The 19,090-nt window shown below is 45.2% G+C and overlaps 1 protein-coding gene across 2 annotated transcripts in view; it reads right to left on the bottom strand.

The window, feature by feature from the left end:
* KCNQ3 (potassium voltage-gated channel subfamily Q member 3) overlaps window positions 1-17,285 on the bottom strand; it is a gene marked incomplete at both ends in the record, with an annotated part of 185,187 nt that extends 167,902 nt beyond the window's left edge. For both annotated transcript variants that reach the window (XM_084213432.1, XM_084213433.1), the window contains one exon: window positions 16,954-17,285. In XM_084213432.1, the coding sequence (XP_084069558.1) occupies window positions 16,954-17,285 (332 nt within the window). The remainder of the gene's footprint in view (window positions 1-16,953) is intronic.
* Between the last annotated feature and the right edge of the window lie 1,805 nt (window positions 17,286-19,090).

Here is a 19,090-nt window from a genome sequence, read left to right as displayed (position 1 = left end):
CTGCATCCAAACAGGAATAGAGGCTGCAGTGACTGTGTGGTACTACACTATTTCAAACACACATTCATAGGTATGTCAGACATAACCTGTGCCATCACATTCACCTCCTATTCATTTTGACTTATCACATGACTGCACACTGCTAATAATATCCTTATGGCCACTAAAAATTATTTGGGAGCTTAAAAAGAGTGTCATGACATGGAGATTAATCTCAGACTAAAACCCTAATTTTATGGTAGATTTGCTGACTCATAGAGAGTCCAGTGACTTTCCTCTCTCTCATCTTAAAATTAAAAAAAAAAAAAAAAAAACCAACAAACAATGACCAATCTGCAGGGAACATAATGTAAATTTTATAAAAGCAATAACAGAGAATTACAAAAGATCTTGCACCTTGATACCATGTTGCAGGATAGGTCATTTTATGAAATACAGAAGTAAAGAAACTGAAACTTATTGAAGAGAAGTGTTGTCAGGCTATGAGAACAGAGAACAGCTGAAATCATCAACTCATTATGTGCTTCTCCCAGTCCTGTGAAATCTCAGCTTTGAGAATGAAGTTTAGTTTTGAGAATAAAATAGAGGAGCCACTATCCTGAAAATGTTCAAAAATACATAAATGTAGCGCCTCATCATGTGGTTTAGTGGGCATGGTGGTATTCAGTCAGTGAATGATGTCCTTAAAGGTCTTTTCCAACCCTAACGACTGATTCTAAGCTATGCCTCTATTATCTTACATTTAACCTAAAAGATGCAGCTCCTTTCGTGTCTCTCTTTATTCTTCACACTTTCTTCAGGCTTGGAGCTGACCCATGAGCACGTAGTGGAGAGAGGGAGGGTCACTGTTCCAGGACAGCCCAAATTGCCACAAAGCACACTCTCCTAGGATCAGCTCTGAGAGCTCAGCTCTGCACTGGAATAACAAACAAAGCTTCAATCTCCTACTCTTTGGGTGTCAGGACAGAGCTCACAGCTCTGTGCTGCCAAGAGCAGATGACAACCATGACATGTGCAAAGACAATGGAGCCACCCTGAAAATGAAATCCCAGCCTTGGCTCTCTGCAGAGCAGGAGCAGTTCAAGCAGCAAACAGCTGGATTCCTCCACTACCTGGGCAAGGCTCCTCACTGCTCACCAGGTCTTGGGCTTGCTCTCAGCTCACTCAGAGCACACAGAGTCTCCCTGCAGACCAACAGCAACATCAGGTTGCACACTGTACACACTTTGGGATTAGACAAAAATGGGGAACTTGCCTGAACAGCCCCCAAAGCACCAGGTGGGCAACTGAGTCATTTTCTCTATACAAGCAGAACTTTCATTTAGTGCTTCTAAACATGTTGACCTACAAGAATAGACTTATTTCCCCTCCTCCTTCTCTTCTACATGTCACAATGAGGTTATTCCTCTTGCCTCTCTTTTTTGCAAGTTTGTTTCCAGCATCTCCCTTTCCTCCTTCTGTAGCTCAGCTGCTGTTTTGTCACCATCACTGGAACTGCTTTCAAAGCTGCTGGATTCTTCCCTGAGCTATTGCTGTCTCCTGTCTTACCTCACTCTGAAAAACATGGGCTTTATTGCTTATTTTTTCTTCTGGTGTTTTTTTGGTTTTTTGTTGTTTTGTTTTTTTTTTTTAACCAAGTGGGCTGAAAATCATTATTTTCTCCCTCTGGACAAGGCAGATATCAGACAGGTCCATCTGTTCTCTTTAGAGGATCAGTGGCAAAGAGACTGCATAGGGACCTAAAACTTACATCCCACTCTTCAAGAGAGCTGACAGCTGAAGAAATCACCACATTGCAATTGCTTTTTAAAATAACTGAAGAGATACAGCAGCTAGGTGTTTGTGTTCTGAATACAATAACATTGACTTAGAGCCCTTTCCAATAAGACAAAAAAAAAAAAAAAAAAAAAAACAACAAAAAAAACCCCACACCACATTCTGGCAATCATTATTTGGCTATCAGCGTAGGGACTACCTTGACCAGAAAGACCAGAGACAATTTCTGAGCCCAGTCCTGCAAACCTGTTAAATGAGATTTACCTTCTGAATGCACATGGAACCAGGGGGATGTCAGCAGAGGTCACCATAAGGTGAGCCTAAAGGGCATCACAAGAAGATTTAGGAACAAGACTGAATCAGAATCCAGGAGTGTAGAAAGTTGGTGATCTTGGTTCATGCATTTACGTGCTTTGAGAAGGGTGTTTCAGACTTTAGACTGCATGGGATTTTAGCATTTGGCAAAGTCATCTCAAGGCCAAAAAGGCTGGCTTGTTTTATCCTCCTGTCCATAGTACTTCACAAAGTTATCCCTGCAAGGCCTTCAAAAATGTGATTAGGATGAGATTCACCTCAGGGTTTGTAATGTAGATTTCCTCTTACAGTCAAGGGATCCCTATTTATTTGGCACAATCTCTGGTAATCAGGGTGTGGTAAATCACTGTCTCCTTTACTTCAGGATGAGCTCAACATCAGCAATGCTCCTGTAGCCATGGTTTATATCAGCATCTGAGGAGATTGAAATGACACATTTAGACATTTACAGGGAAGACATCTGCATTTCATCTTAAGCATCCCAGCACAATTACTGTAACTGCTACTACTTCTTATGTTACAGTATGATGTTAACAATACAATTAAGATACAAGCAAATCTCCTTCTCCTGAGTTAATTCATTGTTCATTTGCTTATCTCTTGCTAAATTTAAAAAAAAAAGAAACCAAAAACAAAAACAAGAAAACAACAACCCCCAAACCCATCATATTCCTGGCTATACCTTGCAGTCCTGCTTAATCATCAGTCAAGAATATACAAAATCATTGATTTAGCCCATATTTTGCAGCTAAGATACAGTCTACAGCTGTCTTCTAGAAAATTCTCCAAGTTTGGTTTAGAAATGACAAGTGGAAAATTGATAAATTATTGCACTTATTCTTTCAGCAGATATCTGATCTGCTATTAGGCCTTATGTATAGCCTGAATTTATCTTGCATCACCTTCCAATCATGCTATATCATCATTTATGCAATTAAAAAGCCCTCTAGTAAAACAGAAACTCCAGCTTCATAGCCTGGAACAAACACTGATGGAAATCTCAGATTAGGGCTAATAAACACATTATCTACTTCAAGTTGCTGGGAAATTAACTCATGATAGAGTAAGTGAAAACAAGCATTGCCAATGAAGACAGATTTCCATCTGCTCAAAATCTCTTTTTCTTCACTCCTCCTAATGATGTTTTCTTTAGAGTTACTGTTTCCAGAAAACTATAAGGTATTATTCTATAACAGCAGATTTTCCCTATGGTGTCCAAAACACATTGCTTTGGAGGTGATTATGTCCTTCTTTGGTCTCTGGGAGCAATGTTCTTTCTCATCCCATTTGCTGAGGAATGTGGTGACTCAGGCATTCAGCCCTGGCTAAGTGCTCAATTGGTACAGAAAGTTGCTGTCCATTTATTGTCACACCAAGAGCTCCCATCTTTAATTTCTTGGTTATCAACACCAGCAGCAAATGGAGCTGCAAACCAGGACATGGTGTTATCATCCTGACTCTGGGAGCAAAGCTGCAGCTGTGATATCAGGCCATGGATTATGCTGAGCTCCTAAACCACTTCTTCCTACCACTGAGACCAGGGGCAGGCATTAGTCCCACTTGTATCCTTTCTGGGAAGATAAATGGGTGTCCACCTCCACTTCTTACTCCCTCTTTCTTGAGAGAGCAGCTGAGTCACCCCAAGGAAGCTGTTACCTCCACAGGTCATCAATAAATCACTTTTTCCAAACACCATCACCACCCCTGGGCAAAGAGTGATCAGGAACTGTGACTCACAGGTGTGTGGGCCTGAATCCCAACAGCTCTACAAGGATTTGTTTGTGTAGGGACTCAAAAAGCCTTGCCCAAAGTCACAGGGGGCCCACTGGAAGGACCTTACCCCTGGATGCCATATTCCCATCACAAGGGGATTCAGAGATAATTCTTGCACCTAAACTACCTTGCTCCATAAGGATAAAGGAATTCTTGGTGAGTCCTGACTCTGGGGGAACAGAGATACAGTTTTAATCCTGACATGGGTGAACCCAATGTTAAAATCCAAAAAGTTGAAAAAAGAGGGGTAGAAAAGATAAAAAAAGAAAAATACAGCTATGTATGAGTAAGAGACAACTTGACATGTCAGCTCCATCACCCTGCTATCAGCATTTAGGTTGAGGGATTTTAAGTCAAATTCAATTCTGCTGTCCCAGTCATGTAATGTAGGAAAGGCAGAGCTGAAGGATCCAGTGACTGGTGCTGTTCTTCAGTAGTGAGGTGATGAATGCCCCAAAGGAAAAGAGGAAAGACAGGATTGAGTGAGGGACAGGGAGAAAGAGATGGGAAAGTGAGAAGGAGTTGGAGAGTTGAGACTGAATGATTCTTCTGAATGATGAAAAAATGGTGGAAATAGCAAATTACATCTGTTAAAAAAAAAAACATTGGGAAAGACTTCCTATCTTCAATGAATTCTACTGGTTAATGAAAACTATACATAACATTTCCCAGTGTCAGTACCCCAAACACAAACAATACTGGTTTGAGTTAGCCTAAAGACACACAACTTCCTTTGTAGCTAAATATGAACATTGATTGCTCTGCAACGGGCTGACCTGCCCAGCACCTCTGTCTAGATGTTACACCTCACTTCTGACCATGCACACTGAGGATTAAATGAAATGGGGAGGAAGGAAAGTCTCCATGACTCTGGGCCCAGAAGTCTGCGCATTATGTGAAACACATTAAAGAATGTATTCTGCAAAGAGCAACCAAATTTATTGTTCCCCACAATATAATGGAGTTCAAATCTTGGAGATGCACAAAACTCAACTGGATACAGCCCCAAGCAACCTGATTTGAGTTTGAGGTTAACCTTGCTCTGTGGACTGGACACCTCTAAAACCTTCCATTTTAAATGGTTTTATAATTGCAGTCACCAGCTCCCTCCTACAGCCCCAATATCAGACACGACCTACACCAAGAAATGTGCATAAAGACAGCCCTTTGCTGGCACAGCTTCCCCAGCTTACCTGCACTGGATTTGTCACCCAATTAACTGGATTTATGAGGGAGGAAACAATTCTCTCTCGTCTTTGAGGAGCAAGGAGGGAAGGAAAGCTTCCATGTTTGAATAAACCAGCTCCAAGCACGAAGGAAAGAGGCTGTGAGCGCCACGGTGTGAATACTGGCAGCTCTGGGATAGGTTGGTGCTCACTTGGTATTCTGCCAGGGGATCTCCATCTCTCCTATCTACCTCATTCCCAAGCTGTCTTACACTACTGGGAGGACAAGTGTGTTGTGTGCAAGACCTTGATCCTGGCCTCTGATACTAGCAGAATATCCATAAAGATAAAAAGATTTTGTATTGGGTCCAGAACACGCTTGTGGTGCAGCAGCCAAATCCAATTGTTCCTGACTGTAATAGATTTACTCTACATTTGCACTGACATGACTAAAAGCAGTTGCTGGCTCAGTATTTCTGCAAAAACAAGCAAAACACAAACTAGCAGCTGTTCAAGGAATACACCACCACCCAAATACACTTCTTTATGTCAGGGCATTTGCATGCATTCAGACTTCATACAGTTTTCCAATAATTTTCCACATTAGGTTCAATTATGCTGGTGTCCTGCTTCAGCTGGTGTATGAAAGTGAGCATGCCCTTGAAAATATTGAGAGGTGCTCACACATCTGCAAATTCTCCAATTTTATACAGAAAACTGTAGCACTTAAAAAACTGTCTGGGCCCACAAATGACCCTCATGATCACCCTCATTCAGACCAGGTCCTTCAAATTGACCTTCTACACCTGTTACAGGCTTTAAAAGGACAATGTTCAAGGCACCCTCAAAATGTTTTCTGATCTCTAAAAGGAACCTAGAAAACAGTGATTCCCATTCATTGATTTTGGGAGGTAATTTTGGGTGATGTAGTCAAGAGGACCAATGCAAATGGACAGAAATTCAGGAACAGGAAGAAGGAGGACTAATGCTGGCAAACTTCCAACACAGTAGCTCCTGTGCCCAGGTAAATACAAGAGACAAAGGGAAAACACAGTCAATCACAGCCTTAGATGTGAAGCCCAGTACAACAGGTACTGGGTTTGAATGTGACCTCAAGATCAACTGCAATTACCATCAGAAATCAAAAGCAAAATTTATGTGGGAGCTCAGGGAGATAAAGCCCAAGGCAAAACAGAGAACAAAAGGAAGGTGGAAAGTTAAACTCCAGAATCTCAACTAGAGAAAGACCTTAAAACTACTGAAACGTTATTTTCTTTGGCATAATGTCAGGGATGGCTGCAGGCCTGTCATGGCCTGGTATACTAAGTAGCAACACATATAAAGTTCTTGAGGAAAGAGAATTAGAATTGATATAACATAATATAATTAGAATTCATATAATAAAAGTCCATGTAATAATATGAATCATATTCCTCTTGCCTTTAGAGGTACAACTCATTTGTCTGAACGTGGCTTTTACTGCAGACATTTACCAGAGACCAGCTCCTGCTATAGACAAGGGAGAGTTGTTCAGTGGAGATGAAGCTGTGATTTATCTCCATGTAAAGCAGACCCTCACATCTGGTTGGATGAATTCCACCCTAAAATCTACTGATTGTATTGACTAAATCTCCACTGACTATAAAGAGAAGCTAAATACCTACTGCACACACAGAACTGTACATGAACATATTTACATTTAACTGTCCTAATGTAGCTTTGATCCTTGCCCCTCAGGTCAGGCAGAAAGTCTTCCATTCCTCAGGTGTTTTCAGTGCAAATACCTAAATTTAAATTAGTTCCATGAGGTCTCCTCTGTAGTCAGGGAAGAGTTTCAAGCACTGCAAGACGTGATTAATCTCACCCATTTTAAAATTGTCTTTAGAATGAGATTAATTGCACTCCAGAAATTTCCATTTCCTGTTTTTCTTCAGCAGCTATAAAAGAATTCCAGACAGCTACCTCAGATAATGTGCTAGATGGATGGATCCCACTGTGGAAAGACTGACACTCAAGCCCTGAGGAAGAGCAAGGAAATGCAGTTTGTGGAAGTAATTTAACACTGAAGAGAGCAGTGTATTTGACACTGTACTATGTGATAGCACCATATTCTGAGAACAGGAACTGTCAGGAGCCAGGCTCTGCCAGATCCCATCTCTGCACCCAGGACCTGACAAGGTAATGGAGCAGCATCTACAGTAATGAGAGAGACACAATCAGGACAAATAGCCAAATATCAGCCTCCACACAACCAGGAACATCTTCCCATTTCACACAAGAAGTTTGTTAATGAATGATCAGCGGGCTCTTCCTCCTGGATTTCTATTAAAATACTAAAATGTATTTTTTTGTAAATATGCCAAGATGTGGGGGTGAAGTGTTGAAACCTCCATAGGAGTGTGATCAGCACCAGCAGCACTGAAAGACAAGAGGCAAAAGCCATGGCAAAGTCCCATGAACAGGAAGGAGAAAAGAGGTAGAATGTAAAATATTGTATGGAACATACACCTAGGGTGAAACCTGTATTATTTCAGTGAGGTAGGATTTCTTGGGCCTTTGTCTAAGTGAAAGATCTTATCCCAGGGGTAGTGGTTTGAAACTAAGAGCATTAACTAAGACTAAATATAAGGAAGATTTTTTTTGCAATGAGAGTGATAAAACACTGGCACAGGTTGCCCAGAGGATGCCCAGGTGGATGCCCCATCCCCAGAAACATTTAAGGCCACGTTGCATGGGGCTTTGAGCAACCTGCTGAAACTGAAGGTGCACCTGCCCACAGCAGCAGGGTTAGACTAGACCTTTAAAGGTCTCTTCCTTTCTTAAATTATTCAAAGATTCTATCACAAAAGTGACTTCTTGCATGGACCCAGGAGGAAAACCTCAAAATTGTAAGATCTGACATATAAGAATTATGTCAGTTCTATTAACCCAAAGATGCTCATCCCAGCTCTCTGTCCCTGAGGCCAGCTGGCGTGACCAGTGTCCACACCACTGACCTCACTTGCCTCCAGAGCAGGGAACCCCTTCAGACTCCTCCTGGGAGTGATGCCAGGTCTGTGGCAGCACCTGAGCTATGCTCAGTCACTCAGAACAAGCCCACCACCCAGCAGTGTCCTGCTATCAGCCGGAGTGTGGCACTGCTTGGGAATACCCCTGGCACAGCTCTGACAATTAGCCAAGACATGGCCAATGACTCCTCTGGGCATGAGCAAGGCTGCTGCCACAGCTGCAGAGCAGGGCAGGTCCTGGGCTGCATCTGGTGCCAGAGCACAGAAGGTGTCTGGGGTGTGATCAGGGAGCCTCAGCTGTGTGCACTGAGATCCTCCCAGCACATCTCACAGGAGCAACAGTGTTGGCAAAGGTAGAAGAGCAAAATTCCAGTTTGTGTAATTACCTTCCTATACTAATTCCCTTGCAATTCAGTCAGCTGCTCTTGACATTCCCTCCTTAGGGTGTAATCCCTCCTCATAAACACTCTGAGCCTGCATGAAGGGGCATGAGGGGAGCAAAGATAAGCAGAGCTGATGCTGCACTGCTGAGAACTGGTGGGCAGCTGCCCACCAGGAGCTTTGGGGATTTCACTATCAGTCTCTCAGCAGCTGCACTTGCTTCTCCTCCATCCCCATGAAAGGCAGAAAATTTTACACTCTGAATTTACAGTCAGTGGGGAATGTCCTGGAAAGAGTCTTCTGGTTTAAGATTAACATCTCTGTCATTGACCTAAAGTTAGGTACAGCCTAACTCTAATGGCTCCTATAAAACACAGAAGAGCTAGAACCTGGATGGTTTGGGATATTTAAGCTTTCACCATTACTTTATCTCTACTCCTGTGGTGGATGGCACCAGGAACAATTAATTATTTTGTTGTTTGATATACACACCATGTCAAAAGCATGAAAAATCTGAGATGGAGAGATAACAATTAAAAGCACATTACAGAAATAAACAGATAAACATGGACTGAAACTCAGGTTTGAACAAAAAGACAGGAGGAAATATTTGCAGTTTCGACACAGGCGCAATATCTCATAAAATCTTTGGTTTAGTATTAATTCAGATGACTGGGAGAAACTCTATGACATTAAAAACTGGATCCAGAGCTATAAATAAAGCTCTAACAAATTAAATTGTATTAACCAGGAAGCAGGGAAGATATTATTTAATAAAATGCTGAATGGTGTTTGTTAGTTCTGGCCCTACTAACTGTTTCCTTAATGATCTAGAAAAAGAACTAAATTGAATGTTAGCAAAATTGGGAGGTACTAATCTAGAAGGTGATCACAACACTAGTGAGGACACAATAAAGTAAATATAAAAGCACTTGAGATTAAAAAAAAAGCACCACTGGAGAGTCAACATGACAATCACAAACTAACCCAGGTTGCCAAAGGAGTGCCAAGCACATTCATGCAGCTCTCAGCCACAGCTCTGAAAACACAGGGACAAGTGAGATCCAAGGATCCATGAAATTAAATAAAGTGTGGGAAGTCAAAGGAAGTAAAAGACAACAGCAACCCAGAGAGGATGAGGATTCCTCCTCTGTCACTGCCATACAAAGGATCTCTACAGCTCCACCACCATGCAGCTGAGAAAAATTAAAGCAGGAAAGACTGGCAAAATGATCCACGAGGTAGAGGGGAGAGAGAGCAAAAGCCATCTCAAGAGACACCAGATGTGCCTCATGTCAGGGTCTCAGCATCTCTCCTGAGAGGGATTTAGCAGAGTTAAAGATATTACAACTTCACTTCTGCATGTTTTGCACCAGTAAGGAGGACAAGGTGGTCTCCTGGTGACTACAACCAGAGGTGGTTATTGAGCTGTGGGAAGGCTGAAGAGGGATGGAACCTGTGAAGAACTTGAGCTTAGGAGGAGCCCACCATGCCTGAGTAGAACAATGAGCTGGTTGTACAGAGGAAGATTATGTTACCTCATGCTGCTTTCAACCCCAGTCACAATCTTCTGCTTTGGATTACCTCAGTGCCACCTTGGATAGGTTCCTCCTGACTTCAGAGGGACCTTTCATTTGCTCCAAGTTAAACACACATTTATGCAATTTGCTCACTTAAGACCGCGGATGTCAGTTTACAGATTTCCAGACTGGAAGTTCTCCAAAAGTGCCTTTTTCCAAGTAGGTTACCAAAACCTAAATATCCCAGGGCATGTCCCTCTCTCCACAGAAAATACTAAGTTTCCCAGCTACCATCCTAAGAGAGAAGACATCATACACTTAACAGCACTTGTGGAGCTTATTCCCTGCAAAGCTATTAATATTTAAGTTATCCCATTTAATACAGTATCTGCCAGAAGCAAGAGCAGGATCCATTCCTTCTGTAAAGTTTTATGCACAAGAGAGTATGGTATTCTTAAACACAAAAAGGGAATTTAATGTTATTAAACACAAGAATAAACATTATCATTTATTGATACCATGCAAGGCTGATCATGGTAGTAGCTTGGCTGTGTTTAAGGTCATCAATTGTTTATCTTTGTAAGCAACATATAAATTATCTTAATATTCATTTGATCAATTTTGATCAGAAAGTTTCTTCCAGTTATTAAATCAAATTCCTCAAGTGCAGACCTTGTTCAGAATATGCAGTTCAGAATATGCATGCTGTTGTCTGACCTTCCACATGCATCTCAATGACAGTCAAGGGATACAGAATTATGTTCTACATACGTGCACGGGTTTGCATGTTGGGTAAGCTATAAATAAAAATGATTCAATCAAGTGATTCTTTGAAGATAAGGACTATAAAAAAAAAAAAAGGGCTGGTTGAGTGGATCCTGAGGTGACCTTTGGGAGAAGTAGGAATGGCTGGGCACCTTCATGTTCACCTGCACAGAAAAGCACCCAGTGATAGATGGCTGGCATTATCCGTATTATTTTTTTAATCCAGCTGTTAAAATGGATTAGTCTTAAGTTAGTCTTTAGTTACTATTTTTTTCCATTAAATTTGTTTTGAATGTTCTTGCATTTTACAGCAAAATAAGCAAAACAAGTGTAGAAAGCCTCTCCCTGCTCATTTTTGTACCATTTCCCTCATCTCTCTTTCAGCTGAAAATGAGAAGTAAAGCTCAGGTGTCCTCTGCACCCAGCAGCTGTCCCAGAAGGGCACAGACCCTGCTGTGCCCTACCATGATCCATTGTTTGCAGCAAGGAACAAACTGAGGCCTGTGAAGAGGCTGGGATGGCTTTTATGGAGAGTGATACCTCTGACCAGAGTCCAGGCTGGAGATAAATCTAGTCCTGGGCTTTCCCACTGACAGTGTCTCCAGAACTGCTGGGGTGGCACTGAGATGCTGCTGCTCCTCACACCAAGTCTCTCAAAAGAGAAGAAAAACGTGATCTGCTGGCTGCTGCAGTGGCTTTGCTATATCATTGCTTGTCAAACTGATTAAATTTGGGACTGTTCAGTTTTATAGACCTAACACCAGGGACTATGACTTCTATTTGAGGGGCTATTCCTCAGCTGAGCTGGCAGCGCTGCAAGCCCAACTGCGCAGTGTTTGCTGGCAGCGCCGCTCCCCCCGACGCGCCAGGCACCAGGGATTCCACTGCCCATCCAGATGGGGCTGGTCTGAGCTGGGCAGGGAACTTGCGGCAGGGTGCTCAGGGACCTTGGGGACGCTGAGGCACACCCTGGGCACCGTGCAGCCCTGTGCCTGCAGCTCCCACGAGCCATGGCAGCGCCGAAACTTGGCAAGTGGCAGCGCAGCCATGGCAACATTGAACACAGGGCAAACCGATCCAACCTGAGGGCACCCACTGTGGAGTGGGTCTTGCTCTGAGCACTGATGCCCAAGCACAAAGATTTGAGGCTGCAGATGAACAATTATTCCCACCAAAGGGCCTGGTCCACAATTTCAAAGGAAGTCTAGATGCTTAAACAAGCATTGGGCACCTGTGAGCTGCTGAAGGGACCCCCGAGCTGCAGCTGGGGATCACCAGCCACTCATTACCCAGGCACTGGTTTACCCAGGCTGTGCTACCCCTTGTCATTCCCCCAGCAAATCCCAGCTTTCTTCTGTTGTGCCAGCTGATGTCAGCAGCTGAGCTATAGCCACATCCCCCCAGGACACTCGCAGTCCCAGGGCAGCTCCTCAAGCCTCAGTGGAGCTGCAATAGCAGAGGTGTGTGGTAAGGTCTCCAATGACTAAGACTTCATTAGTTTTTACAAAGTATACTGCAGAATATTTATCCATGCATTATGATGAATTAGCATAAATAATTAAAGCAGAACTCATATTGGCACACACATAAGCAAAGGGCACTTGCTAATGGACCAGCCTGGCTCGGCTGCTCTAGGGACTCACTTAAATACAAGTCCATGCCAAAAGAGCCAAGAAAGGATTCATATTATTCCTCTTTTTACCCCAAACCTTCTCCCATCTCCCTCCAGCTGGCTCACAGCATTTGGGGAGTGAGCACATCTTATGGAGCATCTCCTGAAGGGTGAAGAGGAAAATAATGGAAAGCCTCCAGACCTTCACCCTGTTCCCCAAATCCCGTGACACTCTTTCCTGCAAACAGCCCACCTACAATCAGTCATGCAAGAGGTGCTTGCCGGTGCTTCCCAGAAATGCTGATTTGATGGATCGCATGACTCTGCCTCCTCTTCTTATTCCAGGTATGAAGCAGAACTGAGAGAAGATGTGCATGGCAAACAGACAAGGGCTCTCTAATGTTCCCCATGGCTTCCCCCTCACATCAGCAGGTACATCGTGGGGATCTACACCAGCAGAGTGCAGGTGATATTGCACACTTCCCCAAAAAGGAATATTTAATCTAATCAAACCTTTACCTAATCTTTTTTTCCGTTAAAGTAGAGGCTGTAGTTGTCTCAGCAGATGATATGAAAATGAGAATATCTCCTAGTTACCTCTCCTTCATCCTCTCTTTAAGTCAGGTTAAAAATTTTCCACAAATTGCAATTCCAAACAATCTGTATTATGTTACCTTTCTATACTCTGTCCTTTATCCACCAAATATCTTGTGCTTACAACTAAAAACAACACTGGAAAAATAAAAGTCTTACTTGTCTCAATTTTTCATTCTACTCATTAATGCTTCTGTGCATAAATAAAGCATTTGGATGGTTTGTGGAGGCGGACAGGTCTTGAGTCTGTCTCCCTGGCCACAGCACACATCCCATAAGGCACAACTGCAGGGGTTTCCTACAAAATATTGCACTGCCTAACACAAAAGAAAATACAGAACATCATGGGAACATCAGTTGTACCTACAGTGACATGACCTCAGAAAAGAACAGGGATAGGCTGCAGCCTGACCTGCAACCCCCAAGGGACATTTCAAAATGAAATATCTCAAAAACATATGAAAATCTCAGGTTATTTTATTTTATTTTACTTTATACTGAAAATGTTCAGCTAGAGTTTAGCTTTACAGACATGAAATTTGTAATGGGGAAAAACATTTTTTTCTTACCAAGTAGGACCACTAAGACATTGCCATATTGACAAGAACACCATGAATCCTGGTGACCCAGCAAAGGGGAACATCATGAGTGACAGATAAATCTTTTGGGTAGCAGAGCTACTAGAGAGCACATGTTTTAAGATGGTGAAGGAAAGAGCTGGCTTCTTTAGGGACCAAATCCCCAAGGATAGGCTTGGATAAATTCACTTGTGCAGAGCAAAGAAGAAGGAAGAATCACAAGGAAAGTATCTCACAACACTTTCTCTTAATTATTGCCAGTGAAAGCTGAATGCTAGAATTGCCCTCAGGAATTAGTCCCTTTCTCAACTGCTCCTCTGTCCCTAGGGCTTGGCAGGGCCTGATCCCCTTTATGAGCTCTCCTTGGATGGCTTCCTCAGACAGAATCATTCCAGAGCACCCAATGCCGACCAAAGCCAGCGCTGGAGCCTCCTTTATGTGCACATTACAGCAGTGAGATCCACACAGGACCCTGGAGCCTCCTTTATGTGCACATTACAGCAGTGAGATCCACACAGGATCCTGACCCTCTGCAGCCATATGTGCATCTCTGTATGATTTAACGGGATCCCATCTGTGCCACTCTTTCAAAAGTTGTGGCATCCAAATTTTTCACAAAGAGCTTGTCAAAGCCCCCTCCTGCCCCTCACACAACACCCTCAGCATGTATGGAAAAGTTGCAACCCTCTTGCATCAGCAGCTGCCTGCCTCCCAAACCCTGGGATGCACACAATATTGGAGTGCTTTGCATCATCTCTTCGTTAAACACCTCTGAATGCTTGGATCTATAAGGAATTCATCACATCCAGCCATCCTCAAATCCCTTTTGGCCCTCAGCTGTATATTCTCTAGTTATTTGTATTTGACAGCCATGATCTTACTGGTTAATTTTGGGTGCATGGCACTTACTGCAAAGTTACTCAAATGAGACAAATCATAATATGCCATTAACGTAACATAAATGGGACTTTCCTTGAAAATTAAGATCAAATTTATAGTTTTTATGGGAAGACTGGCAATCTCTCACCTTCCCAAGGAAAAGTGTAAACTGTTCTAGCATGAAAAGAAGCACTGGGAGACTGCAGGGATGGAACTACACTGTGTCACAGTGCACCTCCAAACGAGAGAGACTCCTTTAAAGAAGGAAAAAAGGTTAAAAGACAATTCATTTGAAGGCAAGAATAAAGAATTTGGGTAACAAAACTTAGATGCTGCTTCCCCAGAGCCCCTGCTCTCAAGCAGGTCTTCCTTATCCAGTGGCAGGAACAAGCTCTGAAGCCTCTCAGCCACATCTCAGCACACTCTTCCATCACTCTCAGCAGATTCCTTTTGTAGGGTTGGATCCTACAGTGAGGTAAGGCCCCACAGCTTCATCTGAGTTCAGAGGGAGCTGAGACTGTACAGAAACTCAGTGGGGCCAACTTGGACAGCAAGGTCCTCTGGATGTCCTGGGGAGGGATGGAGTCTCTATGCTGGGCTGACAGACTTGTGTGTTTTACTTCCTTTAGGGATAAGGACTTATAGAAGTGTTTTGTTTTGTTTCTTTTTCATTAATATTGAATTTGGCACTGATGGCTTTTACAAGACTGTTACTGACTTTTGTGAGTCAGACTGACATTTCAGTTTTGCAAGAGTGAGTAGTCATCGAAGAGAAGTTGACCAAAGAGTGTCAGGTCCACTCCTAAGAAGAATCAAACCTTACAAAAATAATAATTTTTTTTCCCATTCTGTGATCCTTATTGCATAAGGACATTAAGGTCAACCACACATCTAGAGAGTTATCTAAAATGAATGCTGTAACTTGGAAATACTTATACCACTGCAAATAATTGTAAATTATTTTATTCAATTCAATTCAATTCAATTCAATGAATTCAATATTCAATTATAGTATTGCCAATTGTCTGAATCTCTCAGCTCACCTGAGCCCCTCCAGACACATCCACTGTCCTATTGCTTATATCCAGACATGAACCTGCACACAGGAACCTGCACAGATTTGACCCAGCTGCCACAGAGAGGTGCAAACTCCTTGGAATGCTCTGCTGTGTGCTAAAGCCTCACTGATGTGTGTGGGCTGGCCAAGGCAGGATGAAAGGGGTGCCCCTCTGTCCAGTTGTCACTCTCCCCAGCAGGATTATGCAATACTGAACACAACAGCAAGCTCCAGACCTAAGAGCCTTCCCAGCAAAACACACTTCAAGTACTGTCACTCCCTGCTTGCCAGCATGAGTTTTCCTATGGCAAAAAGAGGTGAAAGAACCAAAAAAGTGTCAGAGCATCCAGTTTCCAGTTTCAGGCTTTAAGTTGGAAAACAGGACCTGAGTCCCAAGATATACTTGATGAATAAACACTGAAAAGAGGGGAGCAGCAGTGGATGAGTGGTACACAAGCAGCACTCTAGTAGTGGTGGTTGCCTTTTAACTCTTGCTCAGGGCTAAAACACTGTGAACATAATAAAAATGTGCCTGAAAATAAAATCACAGCCCTACACTCAAGCTGTTTATTTGCAGGTGCAAGGACCATGCCAATGATCAGTACTTCCTGAGATCCAGGCTCACAACCCATAAAGCCTAGAGAGCTTTGTTTGTCTTTGGCAAATAAACCAATTTCAAAAATCATTGCTTAAATCCTCTGTCACACATAGCTCTGCACACCTTGTAATGCCAAAGAAAAACAGTACCACCGCAATCACTGACGAGCCCCTGGGTTTTCAAACACATTCGCAACACTAAAACATACACTTATTTTAATATGACTCTGCCAACTCCATTCTGCGATGTTGACAGAATGCTCTTTTTTGATATTCTTTATGACAACTTAAGGCAACAGAATTTTTAGGAATGCAAACCAGTTGTCATTCTCTTGATTCATCACCTATGGGCCATAAAAAGAGTGTATTTCCTCTCGGTTCACTTGTGGTCAGTGTAACTTTCTGGTTGACAGCGCTGCAATGCTCGGGTTTCATGCACTGCGGAGTGATGCGTATCGGACCGAAACCCGATGGTTTTCATTTGACGCTTTTAGCTACGGAAGGGACCGGTTCACTCGCGGTCTGCAACAGCGAGTTGAACCTCACGCTTCAGGTTGAGCTGAACTGGCCGCGTTCCCCTGAAGCACTTCGAGCCTTAAAACCGCTCAGAGCTTGGTTTTTCTGGCATCCCTCCTCCAGTGCCTCAGACACACAGGCTCGGGAATGCCACTTCAAGGCAACGTGGAAGTACGGGCAAGACAGAAACACGGAGTTAAAAGCAGCTGCTCCTTTTGCAAAACCCGACGACATAAAAGAAATCAAGCCGCTCAGCAGCACCCACCCCCCGTATCAGACCCTTGCTCCACGCACAGCCGGCCCCCGGAGCGCCTCACCCCGAGAATGATAAAGCAAAACGGTGGCCCCGGGCGCAGCCCCCCGGGGCAGCCCCGGCCGCGCCCCCGGGAGCCCCGCTCCGTGCCCCGCGTACTCACACGAAGGCGTGATAGAGCAGCGCCCAGCCGCGGGGTCGTTCCAGGGCGTCGTAGATCAAAGTTTGGATGCGGCGGTACCTGGCGTGGTTCCGCTTCACCGGGCGGCTCAGGGGGGTCTTCGCCAGCAGCCCCAGTCCCGGCGGGCTCCGCTTGCCGCCTTCCTCCTTCCCGCCGCCCTCCAGCAGCAGCGTCCCGTCGCGGTCGCCGCCGGTGCCCAGGGCCAGCGAGCCCTGCTCGGGGTCGCCGCCGGCCGCCGCTCGCCGCCCCGCCGCCGCCGCCGCCCCGCCGGCCGCGCTACCGCCCGCCGCGCCGCGCCGCGCCTTCAGCCCCATGGTCGCCGGCGGGCCCCGGAGGCGAGCTGCAGATCGGCGGCGACAGCCCCGGGAACCCCAGGGCCATGATCCGAGTTCCCCGTCCCTCCCCCCAAAATGACTTCTCTATATATTTATATATATATATTCATCTGTCAATGTATGTGTGTATATATATATATATATATATATACATACATATATATATATCTGGAGGGAGGGGGTAAGAAGCGGTGGGCAGGGGAAGGCGGTCACATCCCCGTCAGGTCACCGCCGCCGGCGGGCAGCGGGCGGGCAGGAGCGCGGGCAGGAGCGCGGGCAGGAGCGCGGCGCGCACCTGGGCCGGCGCGAGGGAGGGGAATCATCGCGGAGTTTATTTACCAGCCCGATGCCCGAGCCCCTTCTTCCCCCCCCCACCCCGCCTCCTCTTCCTCCTCCTCCTCCTCCTCCCAGCTCCTGCCTCCCCCCAGCCCTCACGTTAGGGAGTGGCCCATTGTATGCAGCCAGCAAATAGCCGGGCGCCCGCCCCCCGCTCCCCCAGCCCCGGCTGTCGAGTCATCCGCGGTGTGGGGGACACCGGCACCGGCCCCCCACCCCGGTGCTACCCCCCACCTTGTCCCCCCACCCCCCGGGTGCCACCTCCCAGCAGCCGCCGCCGGGGCCGCCGGCGCCGAGCGGGGAGATCCCGGCAGCCGGCGGAAGGGGAGACCCCGCTCGGCTCCCGGGGATCCCCCTGCAGCATCACAGCCCCCCTCCCCCGCTGCGGCTGGAGGGAGGGAGAGGAGGGGAGGGCATTCCCGGCCCCCGGCGGGGGGCTGCTTCCACCGCCGAAGCAGGAAGGAGCGGAGGATGGGGATGAGGGATGCCGGGAGAGGCGGCGAGTGGGCGGCTGGAGGCGCTGGCGGCCGCTGCGGATCGCTCCGAGCCGAGCCGAGCCGAGCCTCCGCCCGCGGACCGGACTGGGGGCAGCGCGGCCGGGCAGCCCCAGCCCCGCCGGGCAGCGCCTTTGTGCGCGGGTCTGCCGCCGAGATGCTGCCCCTGTGCCCTCCCGGGAGGCTCTTGCAGGGAGCGGCGCCGGTCCCAGCACAGCGGAGACCGGAGAGTCCGCCCCGACCCTGCGACCCAAGAGCTCCCCTCGCTCCGCTTTGCCGTGAGAACCGCACCCCGGTCCATCTTCGGACCTAAAACCTGACGGGATGTGATCAACAGCCGCGGACCCTTTTCCTTTCGTTTTTAGCCTGTAAGGAAGAAGGGAAAAGACAAGCTTTTGTGTGCCTTACACCTTTAATGCCCTCGGTTTTCTTCCACAACGCGCTAGAAACATCCCCTCTGAGCGCTGCTGTCATGTAAAAACCTGCCTTCAGGGCTGGGCGTCCGCATAGCTACACCTTGGGAGGATAAAAGGGGTCTCAAAATAAAATAAAATGCAATAAAATTAAATAAATGATAAAATAAAATGGACTATAAAATTATATATAACATGAAAAAGAAAATAAATTTAAAAAATAAAATAAATAGAAAAAATAAAATTGAATACACTAAAAAATAAATAAAATAAAATAAAATAAAATAAAATAAAATAAAATAAAATAAAATAAAATAAAATAAAATAAAATAAAATAAAATAAAATAAAATAAAATAAAATAAAATAAATGCAAAGCTTTATAGGTTGCTGGTTGTTTTCATGGGAGGTTCTCCTCCTCCAGATGGGGGAGCGTTCCTGGTATCTCCTCAAGAGATGCCAAAACACCCAAGAGCCCTTCCAGACTCAGAAGCAGATTTGCCACCTACTCTATCTGCTCCTGTTCCATTCCTGAGGGATTTA

This window comes from Fringilla coelebs (assembly GCF_963513975.1).
Source record: "Fringilla coelebs genome assembly, chromosome: 1".
Taxonomy (NCBI): Eukaryota; Metazoa; Chordata; class Aves; order Passeriformes; family Fringillidae; genus Fringilla; species Fringilla coelebs.
The sequence above is the reverse complement of the archived record's forward strand: the minus strand, read 5'-3'. Positions and strand labels throughout refer to the sequence as shown.